This window comes from Gopherus flavomarginatus, chromosome 24 (assembly GCF_025201925.1).
Source record: "Gopherus flavomarginatus isolate rGopFla2 chromosome 24, rGopFla2.mat.asm, whole genome shotgun sequence".
Classification (NCBI taxonomy): Eukaryota; Metazoa; Chordata; order Testudines; family Testudinidae; genus Gopherus; species Gopherus flavomarginatus.
Genome location: NC_066640.1, coordinates 7,067,664 through 7,092,228, shown reverse-complemented (window position 1 = coordinate 7,092,228; position 24,565 = coordinate 7,067,664). Strand labels below are relative to the sequence as shown.

Here is a 24,565-nt window from a genome sequence, read left to right as displayed (position 1 = left end):
GTGACTCAGAGACCAAGCTCTTTGGGGCAGGGACTGTCTTTTAGTTCGGTGTACAGCACCTGGCACCACAGGGACCTGGTCCATGCCTGGGGTGCCAAGACATGACTGCAATACAAATACATAAGTATTGATAACTGTGATCATCACCCTAATTAGAAAAGGTTCCACTTCCTGTAAGGCTCCCAGGGGCTGGCCTGGCCTCCCATTGGTATCTGTAATTACTAGGGCCCCGATCTGCTGCTGATTGCAATGGAAGTGAGGAAACTAAGTACCTCCGAGGACCTGAGTCGAGGACCCTTGGCTTGAAGCCAAGGGGTGTGATTTGACGTTCCAGTGATTGGGAAAGGTTGTGTTTCAAGCCTACCTTGCACTGGTGCAAATGACAACACGAGGTACCAGGCGATGGAATTTAGCTTCTTAATCTCTCTCTCTTCTGCTGCTATTTCTCTCTGAAACCACTTCATTTAACTGCGATACAGTTTGTAGGTTTAGTGTCATCCCAGCCCGACTGCAGGTGCCTTCCTGCATTCACCCAGCCCAATGAGTCTAGACCAGATTTACTGACTTTGTAAGGCCAGAAGGGATCATTAAATTATCTTCTCTAAGCATCTGTATAACGTAGGCTGTTCCATTTCACCTGATTACCCCTGCCCCGAGCCCAGTCACGCGGGTTTGACTAACACACAGCTCCTAGCAAAGCAGCCAGTCTGGATCTGAAGAGACGGAGAATCCACCAGTTCCCTTGGGAGTGTGTCCCACTGGCTAATCACCCTCGCTTGTTTCTCTGCCTTATTTCTCATGTGAGTTTGCCTGGCTTTAATGCCAGCCATTTATCCAACACGCTCGTAGAGGAGTGGGCCTTAGGTGTGAGTCTAGTGGCTGTTACTCATCTGTTAGCTGCGATGGGTGAACACTAATAATGAAACCTGAGGCCTGATTCCCCATTACGCTGCAGCTTGTGCAGCCAGCCGTTCACAACAGGACGCAGAGGGTGTAAAATACTGCTAAATCCATGGCATCAATGCCGTCATGATACGCAGGGCAGCGGGGATTCCAGCCCCTCTTGTTTGTGCCCTAGGCTGACAAGTGAGGCTTCATCACTGGCTTTCACCAGCATGTATATTTGCTAACTGCCTACCCACCTCGCAAGGGCTCGGATATTTTGCACAGATAAAGATCTGACACCTCCCCAGGGCCCTTACACACCATCTCAGCCTTGCTTCAAAGTGTAGTTCCAGTCAGGAAAGCAAGAAGGTAAAACAAAGACAGTGCCAACCGGGGCAAAGTTTCACTGCCGAAAGAGGGACAACTGGAGCCCTGATATCCCCTGACCTATTCAAAAGACCGAGAAGGGGATAGTGCATTACCAGCCAGGAAATCAAAACCAATCAAACGGGTACTTTCTCTTTGCTAGCTGAATAGATTGAGCTCCTGGCATCTGTCACTATAAGTCATGTGTCTAATCCTTCAGCCATTCTCTCTGCTCTTCTGTGACCCCTCTCCAATGTCCAACTGCCCCGGCCCAAAACCCCACCTAGCAGCTGAGAACCCAGCTGTGTTCTGTCTGCCCCTTGTGTGTGTACGAGTGACAGGAAGGATGAGTAACCTTGAGGTGAGAGCACGGGGCAGGGCTGTCAAATGCCCAGTTCCCAGCTCTGCTACACACTTTGTGTATGGCCTTCAGCTAGTCACAGAACAGTGTCGTGCCTCAGTTTCCTCATTTGCAAAAGGGGGCTGATATCCCTGACTCGCCTCACCGGGGGGTGGAAGGGAGAGCTATGTGACGTGCCTTGAGATGCTCAGAGAGGAGGGAAGGCATCGGAGCTGCGGGGCAGCCAGCTACACACACGCTGATCTCCTCACTAATGCTGCTGGCTTGCTCCCCCTGGCTCTGCAGGGCCAGGAGAAGGGAAGGATGGAAGACACAGAGGGAGCAGATATCTTAGGCGAGGAGTCCTGCGTGTATCAGCCTGACCACAGACACTCTGAGAAGGTGTACTGTGCCGCTGCTACTATTGTTCAGGGTTGTGTTTTTTTTTATAAACACCTCTCACCATTCTCACGCTGTCTGTATTTAGCCGGCTCTGAGAACAGGCACCCGGGGCAGATTCAGCTCTGCGCAGACACTGGGACAGAGGCACCTGGCATCTCACCTATTCAGGGGCTCCTGAGAACTCAGAACTATTTTCAATTGAGACCAGCCAGGCTGGCGGGGGGAAGAAAGCCCCATCATAGGGGTCGTTTAAAACCAGAGAAGCCAAAGGCCTTGTTATAGGGGCAAGTCTCGCACTGCTCCCCACACCGGGGACCAGCGGGGGGGAGTTGCATAGGCCTTTTCTCATCTTGCCAGTCTTTGGGCCTGATGGCCGCCCCTGGCTGGCACCTCACGTCACTCTCGCTGGTGCAAACGGCAGCACAAGGTGCCTGGCGGGGACAACCAGGCCCAAAGAATGCGGAGCTGTGAAAAGGCCTGAGCTTCCCTGGCGCATGGATACCGTGGGGCTGGGCCCTATGGTCCCCTCGCGAGACAGGGCCTGCCCCTGCCTCAGCATTGGTCACGCGCTCCCCTCTGCATTCACACTTGCTGCTGTGTCCTGTCCCCGGGAGGCAGAATGGGATTATCCAAGCTGGAATTTTGCCTGCAAATTCTACTCCTCCAAAAAGTGTCATGGGCTCCTTGGTGATGGCAGCTGCTCAGAGCCTTGAGAGATGTCTTGAGGCTAAAGTACAGGCCAAGGGTTCCCCCAGGTCTTATAGTCTGTGATCCAGTCAGTCCTTTCCTTTCTCTTTGCTAGCTGAATAGATTGAGTTCCTGGTATCTGTCACTATAGGGCATGTGTCTAATCCTTCAGCCATTCTCTCTGTTCTTCTCTGACCCCTCTCCAATTTCTCCACAGCCTTCTTGAATTGTGGCACCAGAACTGGATGGCCTGTTCCAGCAACGGTTGCACCAGTGCCAAATACAGAGGTACAATAACCTCCCGCCTACCACTCCGGACTCCCTGGTTTATGCATCCAAGGATCACATCCATGTTGTGTCTCGCTGATTCTCTCTCCTACACCTCCACGTCTTTTTCTGAGCCAGGACGTTCGGCGTTCCCTGCCTTGGCCTTCCCATCTGTATCACCAGAGGGCGACACTGAGCTCCCTCTTGGGCGTGTTGTGATGCCCAATAGCTGGGCAACTAGTAGCTCCCAGAGGTGGCACCTCCTGACACCAGTCCCCCATTGCAGCACTGCCACAGCTCACCCCTGTGGGGCTGGCAGAGCATGAGCTGGGCTGGCTGTGGTCTCTGCCTTGCCTCTACCTGCGTGGAGATGTCTGTGCTGCTGAAAAGCCGAAGCAGCAGGAAGCAGGGCAGCACGTCAGGGGCCCTCCAGCCCCCTGGGTAGCTCACGGGCCCTGGTGGGCAGGGGCAGGGAAATCCAAAGCACCTTCCATAACCTCCCCACGTTGCCCGAACCCCTCCATCGCCATCAGCCCCCAGGTGCAGCGCCGACCCTCACCCCCAATGCAAACAGCCCCCGACAGCCAGGCCCCACCCTGGGCAGCAGCGGGTGAGAATCCAGCTGAACAACGGCCAGGGTGAGGCCTGGAAGCAGCACATCCCCTCCGGCCCCCGTGTCAGCATCCAGCCCGCTGGGCTCCCCCGCACCCCCTGCTCCCTGTCCCTCCCCTGTGGCCCTGGACAACGCAGATTCAGCCCCAGCCTCATAGAGGCTCACCTGGCAGCCCCAGGGCGTTACTGGGGAGAGGGAGGGGTTTGTGCAGCCCCAACCTTCCTGTGTGCAGGATGGGGAGGTTGCAGCTTTCCCGGCCTCTGGGAGTCTTTCCAACTCCCTCTTCCCCACACAGCCCTGAACCCAGGTTACTTCAGGCCCTTGGGCACCCGGTGCTCCCTGGAACTCAGGGCAGAGACATTTGAGTGCGTGGGTTCAGGGCAAGGGGGCAGGGATGCATGGCAGGTGCTAAGCAGGGGCTAGAGATACAGTGGTGGGGGGCGGGGTGCAGCAGGCAGTGAAACCTTGGTAGATTTCAGGGGGGGGGCAGGAGCAATGACTCCAGTAGGTGCAGAACAGGGCAAGGTGCAGTGACCCCAGTGGGTGCAGGGGCAGGGAAGGGTGCAGTGACCCCAGTGGGTGCAGGGGCAGGGAAAGGTGCAGTGATCCCAGTGAGTGCAGAGCAGGGAAGGGTGCAGTGACCCCACTGGGTGCAGGGGCAGGGAAGGGTGCAGTGACCCGGTGGATGCAGGGGCAGGGAAGGGTGCAGTGACCCGGTGGATGCAGGGGCAGGGAAGGGTGCAGTGACCCCAGTGGGTGCAGGGGCAGGGAAGGGTGCAGTGACCCCAGTGGGTGCAGGGGCAGGGAAGGGTGCAGTGACCCCAGTGGGTGCAGGTGCAGTGACCCCAGTGGGTGCAGTGATGCCCACAGTGGCAAAGCAAGGGGCAGTGCCCTGGCCTTTGCAGCATGGATCCAATCGTTTCTACTTACCATGGTGTCCCTGCAGCCTGGGGGTCCTGCTCTTCCTGCTGCAGCCCGGAGAGGTGGGTGGAGTGGGGGTGGTGCTCTGGGCTCCTGTCACTGGGGATCAGGGAACATGGTCACCACCTGATACTGACTCTCCTCACTTGGCTTTGCTGCAGCAAGTGACAAAAGTGCAACTAAAACTAGGACTGATTTCCTTTGTCACCCCTCCCCCCCTGCTTCCTCATTTGAAGCTGAGTGGTGAAGGGATGGGGGGGTGGGCAAGTGCTGTCTACCTGTGGGAACTGGCACTGGGGATGGGGAAGCACCCACTGGGCACCCATGCCTGGGTGGGGGGGCAGAAGGGACCCATCGCTGGGCTGTGGAGCAGGAATAGTTCCCCATGAGCGTCCTCAAACAGCCTGGCATTCGGGAGGCAGCTGGCGGCAGGCTGCCGGGCGAGCATTTGGCTTTGGAGGGGCTCTGGGCAGTGCCTGCTGGAAGCTGAGATTACAAAACAATTTCCTCTGTAAGCAGCTGTTTTCCCACTCCCATGGATTCTGGGCTGAAATGAGCCTCCGGGGGGGGGGAGGGTCTCTGACCCAAGCAGACTATGGCTTCGTTACCGACTGTCTGGCTTGTGCAAAGTTGGAGCAGAATCTCCCGGATCATTTTTGACTGGCTGAGCCCCCACCTCTTGCCCTCCTTTCCTGCGTGCTGCAGAGATAACTCCAAGCCGGCTGCGCTCTGACACCCGCCTGCACAGAGCCCTAGGTCAGGTGCCCGGCTTGTGGCTGGGACCACGCTTCATAAAACAGCGTGGCTAAAACTGGAACAAATCCATGGCCGCCTAGCACTTCCTAAGCCTTGCCGTGTGTCACGCTGCAGCAGAGCCGGGGCAGAACTCACCTGCCCCAGCTCCAAAAGTCCAGGCCTGGCCTCATCTGCTACAGGTGAATCTCCTTTAAGCAGTACGGGGCCTATGCCACACAGCTGAATCATTCTAATCCATCTGCTCAAGGACAGTGGTCCATGTATGTGCACACACACTAGCCAGTTCATTGCAGTAACACACCACGGGCACCGGAGCAGGGATCCCGGCTTTAGGCTGAGCCCCCTGATGTTTAGGGCTGCTCAGATCCTGGGTGTGAGCCACCTGGCCATCGCTGATAAAGCCACAGCCCTTCTGAGCATGCTCAGTCAGGAGGTGCTAATTTACTTGTTAAAGCAGCCCCTAGTGAAGCCCCGCCCACTTGTCACATCACAACCTACTGTCCCTGCCCAGCCCCATGAGGTGTTGCCTGCTGCGGAGACTATGGGGCAGGTTTTCATAAGGGCCCAGCCAGGGAGCTCCCTGGGGCTCCTCCCGCTTTGCAAAGGGGCTGCACCCTGCATGGACAGCACATGTTACCGTCTGTGCTGCTGGCTGGGCCAGTGCCGCCCCCCCTCCCCGATTCAAATGCAGACAGACAGTGGGGGAAGTCACCTGCTAACTAACCAGGAAGTCAGGGAGGGGTGGAGCCTGGCTCCAGCCCATAATACTCTGGTGTCCACTTTACTGCATCCCTTCCCTCTTAATTTACAGCCTGGATGTAGCCATACAAATAACCAGAGGCTCTTCTCTCATGCACAGCGAGTGCCTCTCTGTGGCCGTGGGGAGTAGTCGTCCATTTGCCCCAGGCTCCTGGTCCACCAGTTCTGTAGATACCCCCATCTCGGGCATCCCCAGAAAAACTGCATCTGTTCCTGGCCTCGGCTCCTCCAGGTGGTTGCCAGCCAAGGGCAGAGGCTGTGGTCCTTGCATGTCATTCTGCTCCTGAGGGCATCTTACAATCCAACCGTCACTTCACTGTACTTGAAAAGACAAGGGGCCAATTTGATCTAGGATGGTACCTGGAACTGACGCTGCATTGAAACGTTGGTAAAGCCCACGTCCTTTGGGCCCAGCTCTTTGTCTTTAGTGTCATAAGCACGGGGCTGTTTTCGGAAATCTTGTTGCCTTAGCATTTCCCTCCCCAGGCTGGGATGGATTTAGATCCATACGAGCTCTTATCTTCCTGCCCATTGATAGCTAGGTGGGGTCACACCCAGCGCACTTGGAGGACTGGTTCTTTATTTCCAAAGAAATCGAGCTAGCTTCATCCCCGAGCTGCCACAAATCACCTCTTCACCTCCTCTTTAAAGATCCTCTCAGCTCTCTCTGCGAGGTCGCTGCAGGCTGGATGAGATGGGGAAGTTTGAATAGGTTTAAGCCCATTTTTGTTCAGAAAGTCTTTGAATTCCATGCTCGAAAAGCTGGTCCTTTGTCTGTGGCGAGGACACCTCGGTAACCCTTGTGAGGCTCAGGTTCACAGGTAGCAGTGCAGGTCATTCAGCTCATCACATGCTCGTGGGGCAATTTGATGCTTGGCCTCAGGGAGGGGCAAGGGAAAAGCATCAGCGTCAAATCACACCAGGTCTCCTGGGCCTTGGGCCAGTGTCCCATGTTGTTTGTTGCAGTCTACAAGAGTCTGCGAACTTGCACTTTAAAGGTGACCTGCAAAGTGTGTGCGTGTACGTGTGCCCACGTGTATATATGTGGCATATATGTGGTGTGCACACACACGTGTGTGTGTGTGTGTGTGTGTGTGTGTGTGTGTGTGTGTGTGTCTATTTTCCAGCCAGTGCCAACCTGACACCCGAGCAAAGTGTGGGCGAACTCGCTGCAGTTCCTAGGGGAGCCCCACACTTGTCCCCTCGTCGGCAGCCTCGCGAGAGAGGTCCAGCACTGGGCTGTGGAGTCGGGCCTCCCCTCTCCCACCTAGAGACACTCATGCCCAGGGCGGGCAGGCAAAGTGGCTGAGTCAAACGTAAATGAGGCAGGGCTGGGGCTGGGGTGAAACAAGGCAGTTTGGGGCTTGCGAGCCTTTCTTTGGCTCCACATTCTTGTAAAACCCCAAAAAGCTGCTTCTGATCTTGCTGGCAAAATCAACAAGGAAAGGACTGGCGGATAACGACCAGCTTTGCTGTCCCCACTGGAGGAGGACACTGACGCTGGGTTGTGCTGGGGAGAGACTTGTCTTGTCCTTTGGAGCTGTCCTCTGTGCAGTGCCTGAGCGGTTCTGCTCATGGGCCCAGCGAATAAGACTGGCCTGAACTTTCTCTTCCTTTTTCTCAACCTGCAGGAGAGAGGGGGCTGGACAGGGCTGGCCTTTTGGGGCATGGGTTAGCTGTGCCTTGTGTTGATGTGTGCCTCATTGCACCAATGGTGGCACATTAAAGGGTTATGTCATGCTGGTCAGTTCTGCGGGTGTCTATGATGAACAGGAGATTGGGAAACCAAATCCCAGCCAACTGACACGCCTAAGGCAGCAGGAGAGCTGCATGCCAGCTAACCTTTTCTGGGCAGAAACAACGGGAAATGATCAACCAAGAACCACTCACAATCACAGGAAATGGCCGGCATTGAGGTGCACCCATGTGCGGAGCACTATAAATAGCCAGACAGAGATGGGCCTTTAGAAACGCCTATTGTGTCTAGTCTCAAATCCCTCTGTGATGATCAGAGGCACCCGTCGCAGCATAACCAAGCAGAAGCTACAAACCCGCTCAGCCCCCATGGGCGTTAGCACAGATTGAAACGTGGCCCATCACCATTTGGGGTGCAGGCCGCAGCGTCTCGAACCAGACGAGAGCTCTTGTAACTGGGCTATTGTCATAGCCTTGTGCAGCTGGATGCTCAGGAACCGATACTGTCCAATCTGACCCAGGAGGAATTAGTGACCTCCAAGCAGGTAAACAGGCAAAAATGTCCCAGTTGCTTTGTTGGTTCGCTGGAGTTTTGCTCATTTACCAGACTCAAGTCCTGCAGCGGAACTTGTCGTTCAAATGAGCTGTCGTCAAAACCGTCCAAACTCGGCTGCCCGGGGCGAGACCCCTCCAGCTGGACGCAGCCTCCCGAATGGAGAGGCAGCCTGATTTGCGAGGCACTGAATGTGCACAAACCAGCCGGAGCTGGGGGTGGGAATCAGGCTGCTTATTTCAGACTGGGCTTTGAAAAGCTCTTTAAGGAAATGAGGCCCGGTGGAAAGCCAGCGGGGGAAGGGCACCTATGGATTTAGGGGTCCAACTGTGAGCCCTCAGGGTTGAACATTTTGGCTTGCGTTTGCCCTGACTAGCTCCTTTTCACAGCTGGGGGCCATCACTCATTCGGTATAATTATCAGCATTTGGCGAAGAGAAAAAACACCCGTGGAAGGAGGAGCTGGATTGTACGTGTGATCGCTTGGAAAGGCACATGCACTGCTGTCGTCCTTGCTCAGCAGGTGCAAAGAGCTTATCTCAGGAGCATCTTATATCTCTGCAAGCAAAGGGGTGATTCTGTGACACGCCCTCCCCGGGCAGGGAGGAACCCAGAATAAACAAGCAGCCGGGGTTAACTGAACTACCAAGCTCTGAAAACTACAGCAAGACCCATGGAACAAGGGCGTTGTTCTTCTGTGTCTTTGCAGCGTGATGCTGGTGAACTGGGACAGGCCACCCTCCTGCTACTGATTAGATCAGTGTCGCTTGCTCCACACACAGGACCATATTTTGGAATAAGTCTCCTAACTTCCGCCTGCCCGCTGACAAATCCCTACCTGTGGGTAAGAACAGGGTTATAATGCCAGCCCCTAAATGCCACTGGGGGACCCACCGTACCTGCAATTCTTTAGCATGCAACCAGGATCTCAGGGCCTGCCTATGCTGGGGATATTTGCATCCCTGCAGTTCTACACCGCGGCGGCAAATCAGAGTAAGCCAGATGGGGTCAGCCCCGTAGTGCATCAGTGCAGGATGTCTGCACTAGGGGGTGGGAGGAAGGATGTTGCAGAGCTGTGCCTACATCAGTACATACATCCCCAGTACAGACAGGCCCTTAGAGGTTCAAGATCTCATTTTGCACACAGGGTGATCATGCTGTGCAGGGACCTTTTCTACAATACAGTGAGGGGGTCACTGAAACACTGGAAGGTGGTGGGATGGGGAATTTCGATGCCTTTCAAGGGGAGCTGGGGTAACACCCATAAAACTCAAGAAGCCATAAATCTGGCCAGTGGGGAAGCTGGAACTAGAGGTGATCAAACGAACGAAAGTCCTTAGCTCCACCACTGCAGTTAAGGGTCATTTAGAGTCTCAGGCTTTGCTGTTACATTTGAAAGAATGGGAAACATTATAAAATGGCACTAAAAAACCCAGCCTTCTGCTTGGGCAATCTGGCCACAGTGAGGGATGGTTTGATTTTTTGTTTCTCTCATATGGAACAAGAGGAAAGCAGAATTTCCTGCCTCTGAACTGGTTCAGGCTTGGAGGAGTGTTGTGCTTTGATGCGGAGGGACATCTAGTGGCAGATAACTGCACCGCACCGCAGGTTCCTACAGGCAGGTCTCCCTGAGATGATCTGGCTACATCTAAGGTAGGACAACCGTGAGAGTTATTGAATCAGCCAGGCCAGTTCCTGAAGCACCTCAGGTTTGATCCTTGTTGCTAGGCAGAGGCAAGTAGTGTTGCCAGCGCTGGTGATATCTGGGGTTTTGTTTAAAGCCCCAGCTCCTGGAATCATGCTAGTTTGTCAGAATCCCCACGTTGGTTTCAAAAGAAAAGGTTCCAGCCCTCATGGCAACAGCGATGGGAAATGTGAGGTGAGTGCACCTGAAAGGCTCAGAAATGGGAATGCAAATTAAAAGCCCCGTCCCTTTACTAGTTAAAAGAATCTTGTGATTTTGGAGGGCCTGATTCCTGATTTTTGAGCGCATGGAGTTGGCCATATAACTTCTTTGGGAGCCTCAGGATGCTGAGCTGAGCTGGCAACTTTCTCACAGACTCAGTGTCTTTGCTTTGGCAGCTCGCTCCTGCCTGATTGCTGCATTCAGCCCTTCTTCTCATTCCAGCCAGGCAGAATCTAGGTAAAATACTCCTGCCACTCACCGTGGTATCCTGGCCCATCCTTCAGGGTCGTGGCATGTGTGTATGGTGCAGGGATCGGAGTCGTCTGCTCCAGAGATGAGTGAGAAGCTCCTATGGGCTGAGGCCTTGAGACAATCCTGCGAGGAGCAGCCGGCTGGGGTCCAATGACGAGGCAGGAGGGGAAGGGAAGAGTGGGCGAGTCACGTGGCAGAATGAAGGAGGCAAAGCAGGCGTAAATGCAACACGTCCTGCCCACAGTCCCCGCAGGCTTAGCAATCATCCACCCTCCTCTGCACCTCTAGGGATCCAGAGCTCGCCTTGTCCCAGGCCGCTCCAGAGACCACGGGGAGGAATTTTTTCAGTCTACTTCCCCACCGTGATAGTAAACACTTTTAAATCCTCTCTTGCCTGGGAGTTATGGGGGAACCCCACCAATGCTGGTTAGGTCAGGGAGGACAGGGATGGCAAAGGTGCGCAGTCCTGTGTCAATCCAAAACACGTCCTGCTCCCCAAGTTTGGAGGAGGATGGGGGTGAGTTTGCAGGGTGGGGGAGGGCGGCCTGGAATGGGCCACTGGGACGCAGCTGAGCGCCCGGCCCAAGGCCCCAGGCCATCCAGGCAGGTGCGGGGCCAGCTGAGCAATGACACTCGGACCAGAAGCTGCCCGGGATGGTAGCTACTCCTTTATTATAGATCATGCCGTTATTTTGCACCTTCTTCTCACAGTTAGTATTTTAAACAATTTTTTGTTATAATGTATTTATATAAAATCGTGAAAACAACCCCCCCCAGAGTAAGTGTTGGAATGGAACATTCCACCAGGAAGGAAGACAATTAATACCCACGCACCAGCCTATCAGGAGCCACCCAGCACCTGAGAGGCTGTGATTGGCTGGTGAGTGGATGATGATGCTGTAGCAGGTATATTAATAGAGACACTGGGGCAAGGGAGGAGAGAGATGTTCATCGTTCCTGCATTGTTCCTGCAAATGGAACAGATCCCCCGGGCTTGGGCCTTGTGTTGCTTCATTATGATGCAGAAAAATGTGATTTAAAAAAAAATCCATGTTCTTTTCACACTGGAAACTCAGGTCCTGTCTAGCCCTGTTTTTCCTGGAAGACTCTATGGAGAGCTGGGGAAAATCATAGGACGATGACACCCCTGTTAGCACAGCAGCGGAATCTGATTGAGCGTGACGTGGAGGAATGTCAAGTGTGCTCTTCTCTTGCAGGTGCTCCACAGAGAGGTTGGAGAAGTGGATTGGGAGCGCTCGTAGTCCTAACTGAACCTTGATAGGAGAAAGCTGTGCTTTTTGCTGCAAAGGCACCATGCTGCAGGAGGCAGTGGGGTGCAGTAGGCGGGACCTTGTTTGGGATTCAGGAGATTCAGGTTCAATTCCTGGTTCTGCTGGGTGACCTTGGGCAAATCACTTCCTCCTTTTTTCCAGTTCCAACCTTTCTCTGTCTTGTCTATTTAGATTGGAAGCTCGTCTGTCTCTTATGTATACATACAGCACCTGGCACCACAAAACCCTGACTTCAGCTGGAGCTTCTAGGTACACCCCTGTGATACAAATAATAATAAAAGGCTTCAGAAAACCAATGTTTTTAACACACCTTCCCCTCCCAATTCATCCGGTGTCACTTCCTTGGGGACAATCAGTATCTGACCAGTTCTCCAGTCATCCACAGAGCCTTCCAGGGGAGACAAGGCTTGAATGAACCAAACAATCCTGCCCCTCCCGCCCCAGCAGCCTTGCCTCATCCATCACAAAAAAGCCCAAAGGCACAAGCCAAGGGTTGTCCTTGGCAGGTTGATGCACTACACAGCTAAAATCCTTCTCCTCTTCTTGCTCTCTCTGGGCTCCTGCTGGAGCAGGGCAGGATGGACTGCTCCATTTGCTCAATCCCCCTCCCCTGCCAAAGGCCTGCTTCCCAGTGCCATGGCAGCCATGGGCCATGCTTGGTTTCCCGGAGGCGGACAGCGATGCCCTTCAGGAGACTGGGCACGGAGCAAGACGAGGGCAGGACCAGAGCATGCTGACTGGCTGTCGAGAACCGCCCTGCCCTCCCCAGTGTGGCGGGCAGGGCTGTTGGCACCCTCTGGAGGCTGTTGGCTGGTGCCCGCAGGACCCAGCTGTGCTACTAAATAAATAACAAATGTCAGAATTTCAAGTAATGTCCTTGTTGCCACGCTGTCCCCAGCTCTGCCCTCTCCCGGCACGGTGACCGGCTCCGTTGTGGCCGCAGAGATCTCCCTGCTCCTCCCGCGCGTTGTGCTGCCTGTCTCCGGAGTGGCACACGCATTGTCAGTGATTTAACTGGGGTTCTTGTGGGGTTAGGGTGGGGGGGTGTCGCCGGCTCCCTCCAGAAGCACGACCAGTGTTTGGGTTGAATCCTTTGGAGATTCCCGGGGGTCAGGGGTGGAGGGGAACGGCACGGCTCGGCTGCCCTCCGGCATTGCTTTCGCCTTCCAGTTTTCATACAGGGGTCGCCTTGCTCCTTTAATGCCCCTGGCACGTTTTACAGCACATCTGTCGGAAGTAGGTCCGGCTGCAGAACTTGAACTTCAACACCAGGGGGCAGTAGGCGACCTTGTTCACATCCTTGCACTCTGAAGGGAGCCCAGAGGGAATAGGGTTAGAGACCCCACTAGGCACAGAGGGGGAGTCTAGACTACATACATAGGGTAGAGAGCAGCCCCCCCCCACGAGATGAACTGCCCCAAACTCCTGGAAAGTTTTGTTGCTCAGGGCCCAGGCTCCAGGGACTGGCTGACAAGGAGCAAGTGGGGTGAACCCCACACAAGGGCAATGAACCGAGCTCGGGATGGTGAATCTTACAGGGAGATCAAGGCCTTTCCTCCCAGGGGTCCCCCAGTGCTTGGCAGGCTCAGCTGGACAAAGTGTACATGCAGGAGCCACTTCACCCTCCACCCACTAAGGCAACAGGTTCAGCATTGACCCAGAGGGGCGAGCGCCCCTTACTGAGACCCCACCTCACGCCCTGGAGCACAGACAGCGCCCCATGCCCCAGCCGGGGGGCCTGGTTCAGCGCTGACCCAGAGAGGCGACTGCCCCTTACTGAGACCCCACCCCATGCCCTGGAGCACAGACAGCGCCCCCATGCCCCAGCCGGGGGGCCTGGTTCAGCGCTGACCCAGAGGGGCAAGCACCCCTTACTGAGACCCCACCTCACGCCCTGGAGCACAGACAGCGCCCCATGCCCCATCCAGGGGGCCTGGTTCAGCGCTGACCCAGAGAGGCGAGCGCCCCTTACTGAGACCCCACCCCACGCCCTGCAGCACAGACAGCGCCCCCATGCCCCAGCCGGGGGGCCTGGTTCAGCGCTGACCCAGAGAGGCGAGTGCCCCTTACTGAGACCCCACCCCACGCCCTGCAGCACAGACAGCGCCCCCATGCCCCAGCCGGGGGGCCTGGTTCAGTGCTGACCCAGAGGGGCGAGCGCCCCTTACTGAGACCCCACCCCATGCCCTGCAGCACAGACAGCGCCCCCATGCCCCAGCCAAGGGGCCTGATTCAGCGCTGACCCAGAGAGGCGAGCGCCCCTTACTGAGACCCCACCCCACGCCCTTCAGCACAGATAGTGCCCCCATGCCCCAGCCGGGGGGCCTGGTTCAGCGCTGACCCAGAGGGGCGAGCGCCCCTTACTGAGACCCCACCCCACGCCCTGGAGCACAGACAGCGCCCCCATGCCCCAGCTGGGGGGCCTGGTTCAGCGCTGACCCAGAGGGGCGAGCGCCCCTTACTGAGACCCCACCCCACGCCCTGGAGCACAGACAGCGCCCCATGCCCCAGCCGGGGGGCCTGGTTCAGCGCTGACCCAGAGGGGCGAGCACCCCTTACTGAGACCCCACCCCATGCCCTGGAGCACAGACAGCACCCCCATGCCCCAGCCGGGGGGCCTGGTTCAGCGCTGACCCAGAGGGGCGAGCACCCCTTACTGAGACCCTACCCCATGCCCTGGAGCACAGACAGCGCCCCCATGCCCCATCCAGGGGGCCTGGTTCAGTGCTGACCCAGAGGGGCGAGTGCCCCTTACTGAGACCCCACCCCATGCCCTGCAGCACAGACAGTGCCCCCATGCCCCCGCCAAGGGGCCTGGTTCAGCGCTGACCCAGAGAGGCGAGTGCCCCTTACTGAGACCCCACTCCATGCCCTGGAGCACAGACAGCGCCCCCATGCCCCAGCCGGGGGGCCTGGTTCAGCGCTGACCCAGAGAGGCGAGCGCCCCTTACTGAGACCCCACCCCACGCCCTGCAGCACAGACAGCGCCCCCATGCCCCAGCCGGGGGGCCTGGTTCAGCGCTGACCCAGAGAGGCGAGTGCCCCTTACTGAGACCCCACCTCATGCCCTGCACCATAGACAGCGCCCCCATGCCCCATCCAGGGGGCCTGGTTCAGCACTGACCCAGAGAGGTGAGCGCCCCTTACTGAGACCTCATCCCACGCCCTGGAGCACAGACAGCGCCCCCATGCCCCAGCCAAGGGGCCTGGGTTCAGCGCTGACCCAGAGGGGTGAGCGCCCCTTACTGAGACCCCACCTCATGCCCAGCAGCACAGACAGCGCCCTCATGCCCCAGCCGGGGGGCTGGTTCAGCGCTGACCCAGAGGGGCGAGCGCCCCTTACTGAGACCCCACCCCACGCCCTGGAGCACAGACAGCGCCCCCATGCCCCAGCCAAGGGGCCTGGTTCAGCGCTGACCCAGAGAGGCGAGCGCCCCTTACTGAGACCCCACCCCACGCCCTGCAGCACAGACAGCGCCCCCATGCCCCAGCCGGGGTGCCTGTTTCAGCACTGACCCAGAGGGGCGAGCGCCCCTTACTGAGACCCCACCCCATGCCCTGAAGCACAGACAGCACCCCCATGCCCCATCTGGGGGGCCTGGTTCAGCGCTGACCCAGAGAGACGAGTGCCCCTTACTGAGACCCCACCCCATGCCCTGGAGCACAGACAGCGCCCCCATGCCCCAGCCGGGGGGCCTGGTTCAGTGCTGACCCAGAGAGGCGAGTGCCCCTTACTGAGACCCCACCTCATGCCCTGCACCATAGACAGCGCCCCCATGCCCCATCCAGGGGGCCTGGTTCAGCACTCACCCAGAGAGGCGAGCGCCCCTGAGACCCCACCCCATGCCCTGCAGCACAGACAGCGCCCCCACGCCCCATCCAGGGGGTTTGGTTCAGCGTTGACCCAGAGGAGCGAGTGCCCCTTACTGAGACCCCACCCCACGCCCTGCAGCACAGACAGCGCCCCCACGCCCCATCCAGGGGGCCTGGTTCAGCGCTGACCCAGAGGAGTGAGTGCCCCTTACTGAGACCCCACTGCTCTGTGCAGGGATCCTGGGGTCACAGACCCAGAGGGGAGATTTTGACCCCGGCTGTTAGCAATGGACAGGATTTAGATCTGAAGCTCTCTCTCCTGTATCTGCAGTACCTTCGGGGCTCTCGGTAGGTCCTGATTTGCACCTAGCTTCACACTGCTGCATGCCCGCAGGCTTCAGGTTCTCCCCGCAGTCGCCGGACGGCTGCCCAGTGTGGGTCAAGCACTGGATGGAGCGCCTCTGCTGGCCAAGGCCACACTGCGCAGAGCACTGGGGAGGGGGGACAGTGCAGAGTCAGAGCTCCCCTGCAGTTCTTCTTTAACACCACCCTGCTAATGGGGAGGGGCCTGGGCCTGGCTTCTCCCAGGGCTGCAGCCTGGCCAGTGTGTTTAACCCAACCCTTGATGGCTGCAGATTGCTGCTTCCAGCTGGCAACAGGGACTCCAGTGCATGGAGCTGACCACTGCAGGCCATCTGACTGTATAGGCCTGATCCAAGCCCTCTAGCCCTCCCCCTGCGCACCCCTAAATAGCTGCTATGTTGGAGAGCCCAACCCTCCACCCCCACCCTGCCCTGCACTACAGAGCCCAGTTCTCGGTACGTTTGCTAATCCAGCCGCCCACCCCCCATCAGTAACTGGGGCACTGCCTAGGCCACGGAGGCAGAGACAGCCTGCCTGTGCCTGAGTGGAGGGAAGATCCATCAGCTGAGTTCCCCGGCTGGACATCGCTTACTGGTTGCTAGCAGAGGGGTTTGAAGGCTGGACTCCTGGGCTCTTGGGGAAGGGGCTGAGATGCTAAGGGGGTGGGCACACCAGCCGTGCCCAGGTAAATAAGGGTCCCCTTTGGGAAGGGAAGAGGAGCAGACCTAAGGGTACCTCTCCCCTTTATCTGCCCGGATCCCACCTGGCTATGGCTTGGGGCCTCCTCGTCCCACTTCTCCCCATTGCAGGGAAGAAGCAGGTGCTGAAACTTCAGGGCTGAGTGGGAAGAAGGTGCCCAGCTGACTCTAGGAGGGGGCCTGGCATCTGGGACACGAGCCAGCCTGAATGCTCCACCTACCCCAGGGAAGGGGGGCAGGGAGAGGGAGCCCCAAAGGTGGCAAAGGAGCAGCTCCGAGCTCGCAAAGGGAGGCATTTCATTTGCCCAGGGGGGTAGACAGCACAGGGACCCCAGTGACTGGGCAAGAGACAAGGCTTGAGCAGTTGTGCAGGGCAGACAGCGGAGCCCAGCAGAGAGGAGTCCAGGGGCACGGGCAGCAAACCCATGGAGCAGGGACTCCAGCCAGGCCTAGGCAAGAGTAGCCCGGCTGGTCAGGAGCCAATGTCCACCGCTGCGCTGACAACCACTGGAAGCAGAGCACTGCCCGGCACGCAGCCCGGTGTCTGTCTGCAGACTCCGAGGGCACGTCTACATGGCACAGCTGTGGCTGGCTTGGGCTGTGGGGCTGTTTAATTGCTGTGCAGACGTTGGGCTCGGGCTGCAGTCTGGGCTCTGGGACCCCATGAGGAGGGTGGGTCTCAGCCTGGATGCCTGCATCTCGTCTCTGCTATTTCAAGCTCCGCAGCAAGAAGTTATTTATTGCCATGTAGACGTGTCCTAGGAGCCAGATGGGGCCGTATGGATACAGGGGAGGGCAGACCTTGCTCTAAGGCTGACAGGGGCCTGTGGGCAAAGGGACTGGGGCAGGGCTGTTTGCTGCGGTCAGTCAGTGTCTGCCTGGCGGCCTTGGCACTTTAGCTTTTCCACCCATGCTGCATTATTCAATTCCCTCTGGTGCAGCACCCCCTGGTGGTCCCACCTGGGAGATCTCCTGGCTTCCCCACCCCAAGGCTATAGAGTGGGCCGGGAATCCCTGGGACTCTGGCAGGAGATCATTCAGTACCTCTCCCCATTCGCCAGTCACCCACCGCGGGGGCGGGCAGCGTCGCAGGTTGCATCTCATGCTGATCGGGGGCTTGGTATTCTCTGGGCACTGCAAGGTCGGCAGAGTCGTGCTGTGGTCGCCGCTTTTGCAAAGCACGATGCGGTGGCGGAAACCAGGCCCACAACTCGGGGTGCACTGCAAGGGGCAGGCTCAGATTTAGGGTGCACAGGGAAGAAAGGATACACTGATCTCAGGGGGTATGGAGAAGAATCTCCCCGTTCGCTCTCCACCCAAGGGTGTACAAGGTAAAGGTCTGAGCAACAGCAGCCCCCCCCCATGTCCTTTGACACCCACGCATTTCAGCCTGCCAATGCCCAAGTGAAGAAGGCACCATGTCACAAAGATAATACTGAGTCCTGCCATGAGTGCAGGGGACTGGATTAGATGATCTCTCAAGGTCTCTTCCACTTCTAGGATTCTAAGATCCCAACTCGGGGAGGCCAATAGGGGTCATGCAGGTAACTTCCAATGGTTGTGGGATCCCCTCCCTTAGCACAGCTGAGTTTGTGAGCTCAAGGTACTCCCACCCTGCTCAGCACGCCCTATCGGGCACAGCCCAGGCTCACGCATGACGTTACACAGAGCAGGTGGGGTCCTCAGTTGCTAGAACGCAATGTAGTTCCAACTGACTTCTGCGCAACTCCGACAACCCACAGCTTAAGATCTGACCCCATCATTCCGTTCGGCCCCTCTCCCATGAATAGCAGCCTGCCGCATCTGATCGCTTCTCCGCAGGAAATTCCACCTTTAATTCCCTCCTTCTGATCTCTCCAGTAACTCCAGAGAAAGCCAGTGGAAACTGATGATTACCCTTGGCTAGTTTAAATACTGCAGTCAGATCTCTCCAAGCTAAATTATCTCAGTTTGGCTGGAGGTGCTCTGCCCTGAGCTCCTCCACTGAGAACGGCAGCAACGTGGGCTAGAGGTTAGAGCAATGGGATCAGGAGACTTGGCCTCTACTCCCCATCTGTCAGATGGGGATAATGATGCCTGGCTAAAGCGCTTCGAGATCTCTGCAGAAAGGAGCGGTGTGTAGGGAGCCAGATCCTCAGCTGCTGTGGACGGGCGCAGCGCCACTGAAGTCAATGGAGCGACACCGATATACACCCATTGAGCATCTGGCCCAGTAACTGTGAAGTATTAGCATCTTGGTGTCCTCTCCAAAGGCAGCAGCCTGACAACAGCTGAGCGGCTGCTGTGCGGAGGCCAGTGCCTGTCACGCGGGCTAGGAGAGCCTTATCGTTTCCTTGCACTCCCTCATCCGTCTATGCCCCAGGGGTGTCGCCTGTCTATTCAGAATGGAAGCTCTCTGAGGCAGGGACTAGCCTTTTACTGTTTGTATGGCACCCAGCCCAGTGCGGTCCTGGGCCGTGACTGGGGCTGCTAGGGGCTCCAGTAATACAAAAATAAAATAATGAATAACGACGCCTTCTTTAAATTCGGTGCCACACAGGGCCTTGCTTCGAAGGGGGCGGGGAGCTCTTCGAGCAGAGTTTCTAAAGCGATAGCTCAGTGCCTTCGGATTCTCCCTTCTTGAGACAAGCCACTAAGCCAGCGAACTTTCTCCCTCCTCGCTGCTTCGGCACTCAGAGCGGAGACTCCAAAATCATTTCACTTGCGGTCATAACAGGCTAGGGACGTCCTGGCCCTCCGTGCTCTCTCAGCTCTCAAAAGTCTGCGGTAACACTACCTTGACAAGTCAGCTAATGAGCCCCAGGCTTGGCCCTCCCAGCTTGGAGGATGTCAGAACTTAGAACTGGAAAAAGCCCCGAGAAGGACAACCCAAATGATTCAGGGGCTGGAACAGCTTCCGTATGAGGAGAGATTAGTAAGACTGGGACTGTTCAGCTTGGAAAAGAGACAGCAAAGGGGGGATGGGACCGAGGGCTATAAAATCATGCCTGGGGTGGAGAAAGTGAATAAGGAGGAGTAACTAACACTTTCTCATAACTAAGGCTGCGAGTTTGTCACGGAGGTCATGGATTCCATGACTTTCTGTGACCTCCATGACTTCTGCAGCAGCAGCAGCAGTTGGGTGTGTGGGAGGGGCTCAGAGCTAGGGGCAGGGGGTTGGCTGGTGTGGGGGGGCATTTACCTTGGGGCGAGGGGCCCCCACTGGCATGGACCTGCAGCTCCTCCTAGGCGGAGGGGCCAGGGGACTCCACGAGCTGCCTGCACCCGCAGGCCCCGCTCCTCAGCTCCTATTGGCTGTGGTTCCCAGCCAATGGGAGCTGTGCAGCTGGCACTTGTTTGCAGGAGCAGCGCCCGGAGCCCCCTGGCCCCTCCACTGCCTACGAGCTGCAGGGACATGTGGACCGGGTGAGGAGCCCCTGCCGGCCCCGTCAACCTTCCTCCTCCCAGCATCAGTGGGGGTCCCAGGCTGCGTGCCACTGCCCCCCCTCCAGCACTAGCAGGATCCTGGGCCACCTCCCCCAGCACCCACGGTGCCACCGGACCCCTCTCCCAGAGCACCCACAGCCTCCACCCAAATTTTAGTTAGAGTTATATAGTAAAAGTCATGGACAAGTCACGGGCCATGAATTTTTGTTTACTGCCTGCGACCTGTCCATGACTTTTACAGAAAATACCCATGACTAAAACATCGCCTTACTCATAACACAAGAACCAGGGGTCTCCCAATGAAATGAATAGGCAGCAGGTTTAAAACAAACAGAAGGAAGTATTTCTTCACACAGCCCACTGTCAACCTGTGGAACTTGTTGCCAGGAATGTTTTGAAGGCCGACATTATTATGGGGTCCAAAAAAGAACAAGGTAAGTCCATCAATGGCTCTTAGCCAAGCTGGTCGGGGAGGTAACCCCATGCTGTGTGTGTCCCTAGCCTCTGACTGTCAGAAGCTGGGAATGAGCGACAGGGGATGGATCACTTGGTGATTCCATGTTCTGTTCATTCCCTCTGCAGCACCTGGCACTGGCTGCTTATGGAACATAGGATACTGGGCGAGATGGACCATTGATCTGACCCAATCTGGCCGTTCTGACATGCTTAGGACCTAATGCAGCCTAGGTGCTCAGCGTGGGGCAGACACTGAAATCACCCAGGTTCCCACCCAGTGGCAAAGCCCCATTAGGTCCCACCTAGTCCATCACCTTGGTCAGTGCAGGACCGTGCCCTGCATGGGGGAGAACCACCCCCCCAGAGGCCCTGGAGAGCCTTGACTTGCTCTAATGAATGGAGCACAGCAGGGCCCAAGCTGAAAGGACCCAGTGAATTTTGAGAGCCTGTGTGAACAAGGAGCCCTTACCTCTGACCAGTCCAGAGCAGTCCATTCTGGGGGGCACGTTTGGTTATTGCAGGGCTCGTGCATCTTGGGCCGGGGTTGGGCACAGGAGCCATCGTCCAGGATTTTCTCCTCGGTGGCGGCGACCTTCCTCCGGCAGACGACGCTGCGGGTGCGGACGCCCTCGTTGCAGCTTCGGCTGCAGTCGGACCAGTTCCCGATCACCCAGCTGGGGAAAGAGACAAGCGCTGGCAGCTAGGAGCGAGGCTTGACCGTGGGCAGCCGTTGTCTGAGCCCAGCACTAGGAGCCGCAGCCCTGAGCTACATCTGCACAGCCCGTGCAGCGAGCCTCCGAGCCCAGGATGACGGACTTGGCTAGCAGGGCTCTGAAAACAGCCGAGTAGCCAGAGCTTTGAGGCTGTGGATCAGGCTGGAGCTCGGGTCCAGAAGCTAAAGAGCTATTTATACAAGTGCTGTAGCCTGAGGCTCTCGGCCCTCCCTGGGCTGAGAGGCTGGCTCCCACAGGCTGTTGCATATACCCAGCTTCCTCCCAGCCTCGCACAGACTGGCTCTGCACCGGTCCTTTAATCTCTGCATGTCTCCATTTCCCCATGTAGAGCGGGGACAGTGACACCCACTTTTGAGGCTGCGTCTGTGCATGTTTCTAAAGGGGACGCACAGAGCATTGGTGCTAATATTGCAGGGAGAGGGGGGACAATGACTCTAGAGAAATGCTGCTTTACAGATGAACCTTCTGGCCAGCAGAGCTACACACTCGGTGAGCCCATCACCTGCACTAGTCTGGTGGCTAAGGGCCCCAGACAGGGACTGGGGTTCTAGTCTTGGCTCTGCCACTGATCTTGGGCAAGTCACTGCCGCTCTGTGCCTCAGTTTCCACCTCTGTAAAATGGGAACAATGCTATTGTCCTCCTTTGTGAAGCACTTTGAGGTGAAAAGCACTGGATCTTCTTATTAGTGACAGAGCAGAAAGATAACATAATACCACACCCTTGCCATCCTCCGACACCTTTCCTCTAGGGAGCCCAGTGGTGCCTTGCTGAGTATGATGATCACCCCCCGAGGTTGGATGTGACTCCACCCAGGTGCCTGTGGCCATGTCTGGAACAGATCAGCCTTTCTCCCAGAGGGAAGAAAGACGGGAACTGACTCAGGGGAAGAAAAAAAGATGGGGGAACCTGCTTTCCTGATTCAGGGAGAGAGCAGGCACCAAATCCATTCTCCACCTCAATCCAGCCCTGCTTCTCCATCTAAGAACCCCACCAGTAGTTCCCCAGCCCAGCCGCCCCATGCCGTGTGATCTCCGACAGCAGATACCCTTCCCAGACTGGTGACCACACTCACGTGGGCGGACATGGCTCAGTGTTGCATGGCCTCTGCTTCTCAGGTAATTTGGTTTCAGGGCTACAGAAATGGTTGAAGACTGTGGAGCTGTCGGCCTGTTTCTTGCATATGACGGACTGGACTTGACTGCCTGTGGGGGAGGTGGAGGAAGGGAAAGAGAAGAGAGAAATAGCTCTATCCTGGTGCCAGAGTCTAGAACCGCTCAGCCCGTCCCCCGCTGGCTAGCCAGCAGGCGCGATGCACAGCCCAGCTGCTCACTCGGCGTCTACAGGAGGGCACAATCACTAGACAGGGATGCCCCTAAGTTTCTATTTAAAGCCAAGTTTTCCATCATCTCTACAATCTACAACACCTGACAGGTTGGGCTGAAAACTGGTAGGTCAGGGCCCAGGGCAAAGTTTGTAGAGAAAATGTGAAGGCATTTGATTAAGGGGTTCCTGCACCCAGAAAAATAAACTGGTTTTGAAAGTTTTGCATCTCTTTTTTTGAGCAGGATTAGGGAAAGGCAGTGGGGAGGAGTGGGGTGCTGTCCTGCACTCCCCTTGCAGAGAACTGCTGCCCCATGCAAAACCAAGGACCCTAACAAAAAAGCTGAAAGATCGCTCAACCTTGGTTGTGAAACTGCCTCTGCGTTCTTCTGAATATTTGCTCAGCCTCTTGCAGCCAGGTTCTGCATACACCCCACAGAAACCACGGCTTCAGACACCCCACAGAAACCACCAGAATGACCCAAAGGACTCTGGGAAATCTCTGTCTGAGGAGGACCAGTTCACAGATGCAGAGATTTAAAGGCCAGAGGGGACCATTAGACCAACTTCCTGCCTAACACACGCTCTTGAATTTCAAGGGTATCATTTCAACCCAGTGACCTTTATCAGCCACTCTTGGGGTTCAGCCAAAGAACAATGCCCAGGATAGGTGACAACACCTATTGTCCATGCAGCCTTGTTGACTGACACCGAGTTGCAAGCAGTTGAGTGGGAGTTCCTGGTCTGAGAGCCCCATTAGACCAACATGGCTCCCAAAGCAAGTCCCTGTGCGTGGTGTCTTGTGCCTGGAAGTCAAGGGAGTTGCAGACACTATACCGCTACCCCTGCCAAAGTACAGTCAAACCTCTCACCCCCGGCACAGATAGCTGAGCATTTGGTCCATGGGGTGTAGTGCCAGGAGTACTGGGTCAAGGAACCTCGGGTGATGGGCGCGTTGAACTTGTACTGAATCTCCTGCAACTCTGCCCGCACAAGAACCTGTGGAGAAAGGGGCTGTCAGTGCATTGGGGCCAATGAGCCATCAGAGCCGAGTGTGACCATGGGCCAGTCTTGTGGTGTGTCTCAGGACCCTCACCAGGCTCTCCAAGCTCTTCAAGGCCTGTTGGGCTTCCCTTGCCTTCCCAGCTCTGAAACCACTGGGAGTCGATATCCATCGACTCTGGCCCAGCACAGCAGGGCAGCACAGAGGCGTGAAGAGCAGTGATCAGGAGGGACCACGGAGCCAGAGCAGCCAAAGCCCGATTTCTTTCCAAAGTCTGGCTCTGCGGTGTAATGGTCCCTCTGCTCCGGAGCGGAGATCTGAGAAGAATTTGGCCCCTGTGGTGTCCCTCTATCCCTGATCAGCACTAACTCTGGTGCGTGTGTCCGGGGGAGGACGGGATAATCGCTTGGGATGGTTTAGCCATGGCTAGGCAGGCAGGCCAGGGGGACAGAAAGGGCCGTTACCAACCATGACAATGAGAGTGGCATTGGTAGGTCCTAAGGCCTCCAGCGATTCGGGGTCATCCTGAGATCTCCTGTAGTGGAACGTCGTCCCAGCGATGTCAAAGCGCCTGGGTGGGTCGATGGAGAGCTTCCCGTTGATGAAATACTCGTCGTTCTCCCCTTTCAGCGCTGGAAGGACAGGCAAGGAGAGGGTCCTCAGTGTGGAGGGGACTGCCAGCTATTTCCCAGCGTGCACTGCCTCCCCGCACTGAGTTAACGGGCAAAACTCAGAGGCTATCGATCCTCTTTGAAAGCAACTCTGCACATGGGCCCCCGGCCCCCTGAGCAGCTCTGCCATGGGAATCATGGGACATGGCTTCTAATACACCCCTCATCATAGTATCTGGGCACTGGGATTTCCTCTACCCCCCCGTGACACCATAATGATGCTTAGCCTGCCATCCAGTGCTCTTCAGTCACTGTCACAAGGCAGGGAAGTACCATCGTCCCCATTTTACAGATCAAGAAACTGAGGTGCACACAAATTAAGTGACTTGGTCAAGGCCAGGGGCAGAGCTGGGAACAGCCCCCCAGTCTCTGAATTCACAGTCTATG

At 56.7% G+C, this 24,565-nt stretch overlaps 2 protein-coding genes across 3 annotated transcripts in view; both read right to left on the bottom strand.

The window, feature by feature from the left end:
- Nucleotides 1-4,902, bottom strand: part of MYO1F (myosin IF) — a 49,167-nt gene extending 44,265 nt beyond the window's left edge. Inside the window, exons 1-2 of one of the 2 annotated variants that reach the window (XM_050934427.1) lie at nucleotides 4,760-4,902; nucleotides 4,491-4,580 (exon numbers count right to left, since the gene is read on the bottom strand). In XM_050934427.1, the coding sequence (XP_050790384.1) occupies nucleotides 4,491-4,493 (3 nt within the window). In that variant the 5' untranslated portion in view covers nucleotides 4,494-4,580; nucleotides 4,760-4,902. Of the gene's footprint in view, nucleotides 1-4,490; nucleotides 4,637-4,759 lie in introns of those variants that run through there. The other variant, XM_050934426.1, reaches the window with a different exon arrangement.
- Nucleotides 4,903-11,004: 6,102 nt separating this feature from the next.
- The window catches only part of ADAMTS10 (ADAM metallopeptidase with thrombospondin type 1 motif 10), a 101,885-nt gene continuing 88,324 nt past the window's right edge, over nucleotides 11,005-24,565 (bottom strand). The window contains exons 19-25 of the mRNA XM_050934449.1: nucleotides 23,976-24,139; nucleotides 23,377-23,503; nucleotides 22,257-22,386; nucleotides 20,919-21,123; nucleotides 17,612-17,788; nucleotides 15,841-15,997; nucleotides 11,005-13,000 (exon numbers count right to left, since the gene is read on the bottom strand). Of these exons, the coding sequence (XP_050790406.1) occupies nucleotides 12,891-13,000; nucleotides 15,841-15,997; nucleotides 17,612-17,788; nucleotides 20,919-21,123; nucleotides 22,257-22,386; nucleotides 23,377-23,503; nucleotides 23,976-24,139 (1,070 nt within the window). The 3' untranslated portion in view covers nucleotides 11,005-12,890. The remainder of the gene's footprint in view (nucleotides 13,001-15,840; nucleotides 15,998-17,611; nucleotides 17,789-20,918; nucleotides 21,124-22,256; nucleotides 22,387-23,376; nucleotides 23,504-23,975; nucleotides 24,140-24,565) is intronic.